We start from the raw sequence: 9,011 nt of genomic DNA, 5'->3' as shown, positions 1-9,011 counted from the left end.
CCTCTCTCTCTCTCTCTCTCGGTAGCTCCTCCTAACCTAAGGAAATGGTTGCATCCTATTCCAACAAATGGCCTCCGACCAGAATTTGCTTCGTGGAAGGCCAACCGTCAAATGACGTCTCTTAATGTCTTGTGCTGCCACCTGGTGGGCATTGCAAATATTGCAACAAAGACGACTCAGTCGATCAGCAAACTGGCAATAGAAACGAAACGAACAAGATGTGCCTTGCACTTGCAGACTAAGAAGTACATTTTTAAAAACACATTGCAGTATTTTATTTCAAAGAACCACATATGCTCAATTTTCTAATTCGGTCAGATGTTGACGTTCCGAGGCTAATTTATTTCACATGATGGATCTATGACCTTGTTCATCTAAATAAACATTTTCTTTGATTTGGTGGTGTGCCGTTCTGGAAATCACAACATTCCGTTCAAAAGATTCAATCTGATCATTTCGTTCGGATAACCGACGTGACGTCAGTCGTTGATTTTTGCCAATTCCGAGTGTGTCATGAAGGCGTCACAGATGAGCAACAAGAAGGAAGGGGGCTGGTCCATGGAGCGCTTCCGGAGGAGGCGGGCGCTCGCTCGCTCGCTCGCTCGCTCGGGTGGATAATCCCAATCCAAGGTATCGCCTCCAATTTGCCTGCCTCAAGGGATCCGCTTCACACTATCAAATGCAAGTTGAAAACAAAATCTTTTAATGAACGGTACATTTGGACTACAGCGGAGATGTTATTTAGTGTCTTTCTTTTGTAAACTAGGCGAAAAGTCCGAGCTACCTGTCGTCTACAATGTGACAGCTGTCGTTGCGTATGTGACGTGAGCTTTATAGGACAAAGTCGATTCCGTTTTACCTCCATGGCGACCTTCTATTTAGCTCTAACTTTAATCGCGGCGGCGTTTTGGAGCGTCGATGGCGAGCCCCGAAGTCTGGCCCCGAACACGACGTCGGCCGCCGCGGCATCCGTCAGCCACGATGACGACGACGGCGGTGGCGGCGGCGACAACGGCACCCACGCCGCCGTCGGATTCCCGACTTCTTCCGTCATGCCGCATCTCCCCACGCTCAAAGTGCTCGTCATTTGCACCTGCGTGTTGACCGGGGCTCTCATCACCTGTCTGCTCTTCAAAGTGGTCAGGTGAGCGCGCAAATCTTTGGAGTGTTGTCGAAAAGGGCAAATTTCCTACGTGAGCGTGCAAGCGTGTGTTTGGCAGACTTTGCTTGCGTGAAATGTCTTTTGACCCAATTTGGAGCATGTGATTGTGTTCAAGGTCTCTTTCATCATCTTCTTACAAAGAGCCAGTTGAACTGGGTCACTTTGAAATTAGGGATGCAGATTTTTCTCTTATCGGAGGAGGAGAATTATTTGACCTGACATTTTTTTGTACCAGTCATCAAATGTGCATTTTATTCAGTTAAAGAATTAATTGTGGGCAATGCTTGGTGGAGAAATCCTTGTTGACTAACAGTGATGAGACTTTTTCCTAGTAGTTGCTCACTACGGCTCAAAACAGATTTGGGCCCTTCAAAAAAATCAGCAGTGGATTTATTCAAAGTTTTACCCTGTAAAAATGTTGAAATATTGACTTTTTTTTGCAGATCTGGGAGGAAAATCAGGAAAACCCGCAAGTATGACATCATCACCACCCCCGCAGAGCGAGTGGAGATGGCTCCCCTCAACGACGAAAACGACGACGAGGACGACTCCACTCTGTTTGACGTCACTTACAGGTTTGCTCTTTAAAATATTTGTTTTGTGTACGGCAAATAATAAAGAAGATTTTGCATCCATTGAGTGTGATGGTCAACGTGCTCCAATCAAGTCGATTCGAACTGTCCGAGTGTGACTTTGGGCGCTTCATGGACTGTTTTGAAGGGAAGCAAAAAAGCCAAGGTCTCATGGAGCCAAACTTGTTCCGCAGAAGCGGCCGCCATGGGATGTTGACACAAGGTTTCACCCTTCCGTCCTTCCCATTGTTACTTGGCGTGTGGGCGCTTCCTCAAAAGGAAGATCCGGCGTCCTGTTGACGCCATCCTTGTCCAAACTCACTTTGGCCTGCTTTCTCGCAGGTGAAGTGGCCACCCAGCAAAATGTGAGCGACCACCTTCCTTCTCCTTTTGGATGGACCCGCGCAGCGCCTCGTCTTTGGTCTGGCACGAATGGAATCGTCTTGTTGTTGTTGTTCATCTGCATTTTTCACACTGGCTCGGTCGTATCTGATCTGGACAATCTGATCTGCGCAACACGAGCCACATTGTGCACATTTGGAAATCTGTCCACAGTACTAACTTTAGTGCACTCTTATTAAAAGATGAGCCTCTCAATATTTTTTGGTGAACTAATTTGCTGCTATCTCTGTTCTAGATGAAAATTTTGCTATATTTGTGTCGTCATACCATTTATGTATTTTTGTTGTTGTTACGACCAAAACAAGACTGTCTACTCTTTGTATTTTAAGTTCAAACATTAACGATTATTACGAAGGCAAAAAAAAGTTTTTGTTCTGATATTCCTCATCCTGTGACGCAGTTCGTAATCAACCTCACTTTTCTCCAATTCCTCATTGAAGATGATCCAATCCAATAATTCCTGGTTATGTGTGATTTATTTGAAGAGTGCCGTTGATTTGAGATGAGAGGCGTCCTTTCCTGCTTAATTGCAATAACTCTGTGAAATATTGCCACAGTCGTCTCTCTTTGTTTCCCTTTGTGAAATAAAAACACCGGTTTCAATTCTTGTCACGTTAACATGACTATTTTTTTTGCATCACAAAAATACATTCATATTGTCGTAAATAAACACGGAAATGTCCTTGAGTCAAAGAACCAGGAAATCAATCTCCAATGAATGTGGGTGAATCTGACACAATAGATCTGAGAAGATAGACCTTGTACATTCATGGAAAAAAAAATAAAAAAACATTCTCAGCATAGGAGCTCTTCAATGCTGCTGGTCTTTGCAATCTTTTCACTAAGTCTGTGCAAACATGACTGTGTGGCCAGCTGCTACACTTCTACTTTGTTTCTCATCCGGAGGGGGAGGGGGGGGGGGGATCAAATAGTACATTTCCCCCTTTCTTCATTTGCCTCCCCAGGCAATGCAACATGATTCCTGAATTGAATAATGGACGCCCTTGTACAGACAGATTTTCTGTTGTGGCTTGTAAGCTCCCTCTAGTGGTGAACCAGGGAAACACATCTCAGCCCAAGTACAGTTTAGTTGTATTTAACTTGTACAGTTGATTTTTGTTTTACCTCAGTCATCTGGCCTCTTCTTTGGGAGCTTGGAAAGTCCTCTTGATCTTCAAACCACTTCCATTTAGGTTCAAGTGTGGAATTCTTTTCTTTTACTCTGACTTCTTTGGGAACTTCTTGCTCTTCTAAAACAGGGTGAGGAACCCCGGTCCTGCCTGATCATTTGAATCAGGTGTGTTGCGGCAGGGAAACGAGTAGGTAGTGGCTCCGAACCAGGGTTCCCCGCCCACCCCTGTGCTAATGGCTTCAGGTGCCAGTCAAATGACTTCTTCATTCATGTTCAAAATAAAATTCAATAACTTAGACTTACTATGTTGGTCATGGTGATGACTATCTTGGAGAACCAAGGTTGTTTTTTTTTTTGTTTTTTTCCGAACCATTGTCTTCTCAATGTTGTCAAAAGCTGCTTTGTAAATTGAAGGTCAAAAATCTTGCGAACAAAGTGGAGTCCCACAGCAATTAGAGAAAAGAAAACAGACAAAAGCAAGCTGACGTGAGCGTGCGTTGCCTGCATGCTCCGTGTTTCCATGGTGATATTCCTTCCACCTGCTGGCTGGCTGGCTACTGGCTGGGGAGCTCCTTTGAGGGTCCCGGCTCCGGCTCTGGCTCCGGCTCCGGCTGGGCGTCGCAGCTGGCGGTGTGAAGCCGCAGCGCCCCCTGTCGGTGCAAAGCGCTAAGCGTCCGAAACTCCAGCGGCATGGTGTGCGGGCTGGAACTGGACGTGTACTGGTATTTGAGAGCGTCATAGTAGTGGTACTTGACCGCCTTGCCCGCCGGGTCGTGTGAGAAGGGCCAGAAGCCGTAGAGATGGATCTCCTCGCAGAAGCGGGTCGCCAGCGTGTACATGAGGAGCCCTGTGGTCGGACGCTTGATGTGGACCCCATTGGTCAGCCAGTAGCTGCAAACAAAGACAGCAAATTCTTTGATTGATTGCAGACCAAGGTAGAAGCTCTGCTATGCTTTTGATCTTTCATTCAGGAGAAATCTTGGCTGGCATTTGTGGTTGCGCTCGGAACATAATAGCCGAAGCTTGGTGAAAAACCACAAGGTCGGCGAAGCACTCACTTCACAGCTTTATACAAAAAAAAAAAAAAGCAAAGGCCTTGGTTTCCGTCAGCGAGAACATGGAGTGATAAAGCTGAGCGCGCACACACACGGTTAATGGTAAAAGTGGCGGCGGCGGCGGCGGCGGCGCTTGTTAGCCGGCCCGTGGAAAATGGCATCATTTGCTCCCTTTCTTTTTTTTAATGAGGGAGAAAAAGGGACAAAGAGACAGTCATGTGAAAAACAAAAAAGGCAGCCTGAAGCAGACGGTGGATTGAAATGCTTCAAAGAAAAGTTTGAGCAGCTTGAAATCAAATCAATGCAAATCATCATAACAGAGACAAAAACACCAAAGCTCGCTGATTATTGGTGAAATGTCTCGCTGTTGAGCCGGCCGGCTACACGCGGGAAATCCATAAATTCACATTTTGCTCAGATGGGAGCCAATGAAATGTTGATCAATGGCCAAAGGTCACAGCTATTGCACTCTGAAGACCCAATTAAAGGAAGAACTTTGGTATTTTTCAACCCAACAAATCAGCAAAATCACATTGCGGCACTTTTGATCAATACGGTCCAGCACCCTCGGCGGATTGGATTGGAACGTTATTTACCGAACGCTGCATCTTTTTGTGTCCACGCCAAAGCAATAAAAGTAGTACTTTGGCACAAGCCCGTCAGCTTTAATTCACTGATTAAAACGGTGCAAAAATTCCTTACCCTCTGACGGCGTGCAGCAGGCGCAGGGACGGGAAGGCGGTGCGTACGTCGGCCGTGTGGCGCAGGATGAGGCGCAGGGCCCACTCCACGCGCTCCTCCCCCCCTTTGGCCATGAAGGCCGGGATCCACAGCACGCTGCCGCTCAGGCTGCCCAGCCGCCGCACGAAGCGCCGGCGCCACTCCTCGTCCGCCAGGTCCCGGAAGGCCCGCTGCACCACCGAAGGGTTCATGGTCACCAGGTGGGTCCGACGACCCACGTCCTGCGCAAATTCCTCCACCGGCGCCAGGTTGCACCTTCACACATCACCCTCCTCATTATTATGCCCGGCGTGTTGCCGACTCATGACCTTTACTCATGAGCGTGCGGCGGGAGAAAAAAAAAAAAGAGGATAAGCGCAATAAAAAGGTTGTGGCCCTTCTTCAGCCAGCCAGCCAGCCAGCCAGCAATCAATCAGCAGGATGTTAGCAGAATAGCAAGCGGGCGTGGGTTTGCATCTCCCGTCACGCGAGCCCCTCGGGCAGATTGATGGCTCCCCATTGACACCAGAAAATAGGGATGAATTGCGCAATCTGCCATTCTCGTGATTAAAGCCGAGGCGAGCGAGGAGGCTGACGCTTTGGCAGATGAGAACGGGACCCCTGAGAGAGCGCATCTCAAATGCACTTGTGCAAAAAATCAAAAGTCAACTTTAGGAATAATTGCGCTTTTAATCGCACTCCCTCCCTCGCTCTCCTGACACCGGCTTTCAAACTTCAAGAAGAAAAAAAACAGCACTCCAAAGCACAATGAAAAGGGAGACGGGATTCTCAATTAAATTGGGAGGAGATAAAGCCAAAGCCAATTTGCTATTCCATTTCAATTACGGCCTCACCCAGTGGAAATTTCCACACTTAACATGGCAAAAAGAAAAAGCTATCCAACGCAAGGATGACTGCATGCGGCCGATTCAAGTTTTGAAATTGTATTGATTGATTTCTTTCTATTATTGATTTTTTTTGGGTTGTAATACCGCCGACCACCACTAGATGGCAAGCACGTGATTTTATGCGGTACCTGATGACAAAGTCGTGGGAGTCGATCTGGGAGCCGCAGCCGCTGTCGAGCAGGATGCCCGAGTTGCCGACGATGGCGCACAGCCCGTAGCGTCGATTCTTCATGGGCGACACGCTTGGCAAAAGCCGGTGGAGATTCTCAGAGATGTTGGTGGTGCTGTGGCGGTCAAAAACGTAGTGGACCACGTCGCCGGGTCTCAGCGAGCCCTTCAGGATGGAGATGTCTCGCTCCGGGTCCAGGAATCTTAGCACGTTCTTCCTGCGGGGGGACAAATATGCTTTGGCCATGATTTGAGCTTGAGCGATATCAAGTGCGGAAGTTACCTGATGATCTTGGAGAGGGTCCTGTTGAAGGTCCAGTCAGCTGTTGGCAACTTGGCGCTATTATTGTAGGCCGGCTGAAGGAGATTCATCGCCGCCCGTCTCGGCGAGGCGGTGCTGTCCACGTGTGTCGCCGCCGTCGTCGTTCTACATGCGCACACGCGGGATTTTTTTTTTTCCAAAACTATTGGAAAAGGTCAAACTACCAGAGACTAGTTTGACATGAGAAGCTAAACATTAGCTTCATGCTAATGACAATTGCAAAAGTAGCATCAATATTGCTTTGAATTGTGTGACATTTGCCAAACTTCAGATACGTCACAACAAAATGGATTTCATCATCAAGTCATTTCAATGTGGTTGCCGACACAAATTCGCGGTTTGGCACTTGCGGATTGGAGAAGAGCCTTTTTTTTTTTTTTTTTTTTCTCGGCCCGCAAATAGCAGCTGCCTCCTCCAAATCAAGTGTCAGCAGATATTCGGCTGCCGATTGACAATTAGGCGGAAGCGGATTCCCATGGGCTTTCCGTGGCAGGTGCGTTACAGACCTGCGTGCTTTCGAGAAGAGCCGCTTCATCTTTGACCCGCCGCTATTTCTGAGAAGAAAAACAAAACAAGTATGATGAGGCACGTCTTGCGTTCCTAAGCCTGGGAGAAGAAGAACGAATGAAGGTGAACGGCAGGAATGGAGCGGGGATTTTTAGACCAAGCCACCGTGGGCCCCTTTGCAATGGCAATTAGCCGAGACGGAAACGACAAAACCAATGTGATTCGAGAATGGCTCTGATGTAACCAGGAAAACAAACACCAGTCATTCAGCTAGCGAGCACTATAATTTGACTAATAGCATAATTGCCTAAATTGGATACATGGAGACCTTTTTTTTTTTTTATCTTGTACTTCACTAATATATGATTTCATTATTTTTTTAGAATTAATAGTAAAAATATATTGAAAAATGAAATAGAATCAAGCATTTTACAAAAGCTGAAACGAGCTCCAATTGTATTTGCTAATGCAGGAGCTGGCCGGAGCTGGCCAGAAGTAACCCAATCTCCCCCCGTCCTGTCCTCCCCCGTCCGTCCATTGTTGGAATTGTATTAAGCTGCATTCAGCCGGTGGTCAAAGTGCTTCTCCTTCATCTTTTTTTGTTCCCCTGTGACAAATCACAAGTCGATACGGGCCCATTACGCGCTCCCAAACCAATCCTGAAAGGGAAATGAGGGGCTACCAATGAAGGCTTCTGCTAAATTAAGAATTCTTGCATGTGCTTCAAAATCAAAAGTGGGCCGTGCGTGTGTGTGTGTCACTGGGGCGATTGGTGCTGCACTGCTTAAAAATTCTATTCCAGGGAAAAAAAGAATGAAAGAGCAGCCTTTTCTTTTCTTGTGCAGACTTGCCCTCCTTTCTTTCTTTCTTTCTTTCTTTCTTTCTTTCTTTCTTTCTTTCTTTCTTTCTTTCTTTCTTTCTTTCTTTCTTTCTTTCTTTCTTTCTTCCTGCGAGTGTAGCCCGATCCGGTCGGATCCAATCCGATCCCACGTGCACGCAAGCTGCTGCAAGACAAATAGGCGTGCACGGGGACCCATCCAGCCATCCAGTCAGCCATCCAGTCAGCCATCCAGTCAGCCATCCAGCCAGCCATCCAGCCATCCAGCCAGCCAGCCAGCCAGCCAGCCAGCCAGCCAGCCAGCCAGCCAGCCAGCCATCCATCCATCCATCCATCCATCCATCCATCCAGCCGGGCTCAATATCATCCACCGCCTCGCATAACCAAACAACAAACCACAAATAGCAAAGTACGTGTTCTCTTCTTTGTTTGTTTTTTCTTTTGAACTTCACGACCTGTGTGGTAGCTTTCTTTTGGAAAATATCAACTGCACCAATGAAAATGTGCATTTGAGGGAAGAAGAATGTCTTTGAAAATCTTGACAATTTCCTGAGATGTTCCCAAGAGGTCATCTCATCCAAGAGACCAATGGTGCCATAGTTGATGTTCATTTTTACTTTCCCCGTTGTATGGTCAAACCTGAATTTCACATTCAAAAATTCAACCAATGAAATGGAGTATTTTGGAATGGATTCATCACATTTCCATTCATTTCAGTGGGGAAAAATGATTTGAGTTACAAACAACGCAAATGCTCACTTGTCAGTGAATATTGAACACAATGGATGGAACACATGAAGAAGCATTTACTCACGAGGCTTCATGCTTTTCTCCTTGTTCCACTTGTGAGATATCATCAATGATGAGAAGAAGCACGAGGAGAGTGACAAAGAGGAAAAAGAGCGTGCGTGATGTGGGCGTCATGATCCGGGCTTGGGGGACCGCCGCAAGTCCGGCAGCTGGCATCCCCCCCGCGTTCACCTTCTTCTCCTTCGCATGTCGACCGACGGCTGGCTGGCTGGCTGGCTCGCTGGCTGGCTGTCCTGGCGTGCGCGTCTTTGTTGTGACCGGGGGGGGGCTCCCAACCAACCACCCACCCGTGCTGCAGTCCAATCTAAACGAGGCGAGCCCCCCCGCCCCTTCCGCCGTGAGTGCTCGTTCCCTGGTCCAACTTTCAAAGCGGGCACCTCCAGAGGCGGTGTTGGGGGTGTGTGTGTGTGGGGGC

The 9,011-nt window shown here is 47.5% G+C and overlaps 2 protein-coding genes across 3 annotated transcripts; one reads left to right on the top strand and one right to left on the bottom strand.

The window, feature by feature from the left end:
* The first annotated feature begins 587 nt into the window (after positions 1-587).
* fam174b (family with sequence similarity 174 member B) lies at positions 588-2,754 on the top strand. Its single transcript, XM_085914341.1, has 3 exons — positions 588-1,144; positions 1,606-1,737; positions 2,077-2,754. The coding sequence occupies exons 1-3, from the start codon at positions 864-866 to the stop codon at positions 2,078-2,080; spliced, it is 417 nt and encodes a 138-aa protein (XP_085770467.1). The 5' UTR covers positions 588-863; the 3' UTR covers positions 2,081-2,754.
* Positions 2,618-8,967, bottom strand: st8sia2 (ST8 alpha-N-acetyl-neuraminide alpha-2,8-sialyltransferase 2). 2 transcript variants are annotated; one of them, XR_015066420.1, is made up of 7 exons: positions 8,601-8,967; positions 6,948-6,995; positions 6,403-6,546; positions 6,080-6,337; positions 5,026-5,319; positions 3,262-4,159; positions 2,618-3,180 (listed from the first exon to the last, which is right to left on the bottom strand). XR_015066420.1 is itself a non-coding variant. In XM_085914336.1 (6 exons), the coding sequence occupies exons 1-6, from the start codon at positions 8,750-8,752 to the stop codon at positions 3,823-3,825; spliced, it is 1,233 nt and encodes a 410-aa protein (XP_085770462.1). In that variant the 5' UTR covers positions 8,753-8,967; the 3' UTR covers positions 2,622-3,822. The 2 variants fall into 2 exon arrangements, 1 of the variants encoding a protein (XP_085770462.1); XM_085914336.1 differs by having other exon boundaries at positions 2,622-4,159.
* Between the last annotated feature and the right edge of the window lie 44 nt (positions 8,968-9,011).

The sequence above is a fragment of the Syngnathus leptorhynchus genome, chromosome 6 (genome assembly GCF_054491065.1).
Source record: "Syngnathus leptorhynchus isolate UIUO chromosome 6, UIUO_Slep, whole genome shotgun sequence".
NCBI lineage: Eukaryota > Metazoa > Chordata > Actinopteri > Syngnathiformes > Syngnathidae > Syngnathus > Syngnathus leptorhynchus.
Note: the sequence above shows the minus strand (reverse complement) of the source record. Positions and strands in the feature narration are given on the sequence as shown.

Bases quoted from the DNA above. Each gene is read 5' to 3' on its own strand.
- fam174b (XM_085914341.1), top strand. From the start codon at position 864: ATGGCGACCTTCTATTTAGCTCTAACTTTAATCGCGGCGGCGTTTTGG. The intron at 1,145-1,605 runs GTGAGCGCGCAA...TTTTTTTTGCAG, and splicing joins CTGCTCTTCAAAGTGGTCAG to ATCTGGGAGGAAAATCAGGA.
- st8sia2 (XM_085914336.1), bottom strand. From the start codon at position 8,752: ATGCCAGCTGCCGGACTTGCGGCGGTCCCCCAAGCCCGGATCATGACG. The intron at 6,338-6,402 runs GTAACTTCCGCA...GTCCCCCCGCAG, and splicing joins ACCCTCTCCAAGATCATCAG to GAAGAACGTGCTAAGATTCC. The intron at 5,320-6,079 runs GTACCGCATAAA...TGATGTGTGAAG, and splicing joins TCCCACGACTTTGTCATCAG to GTGCAACCTGGCGCCGGTGG.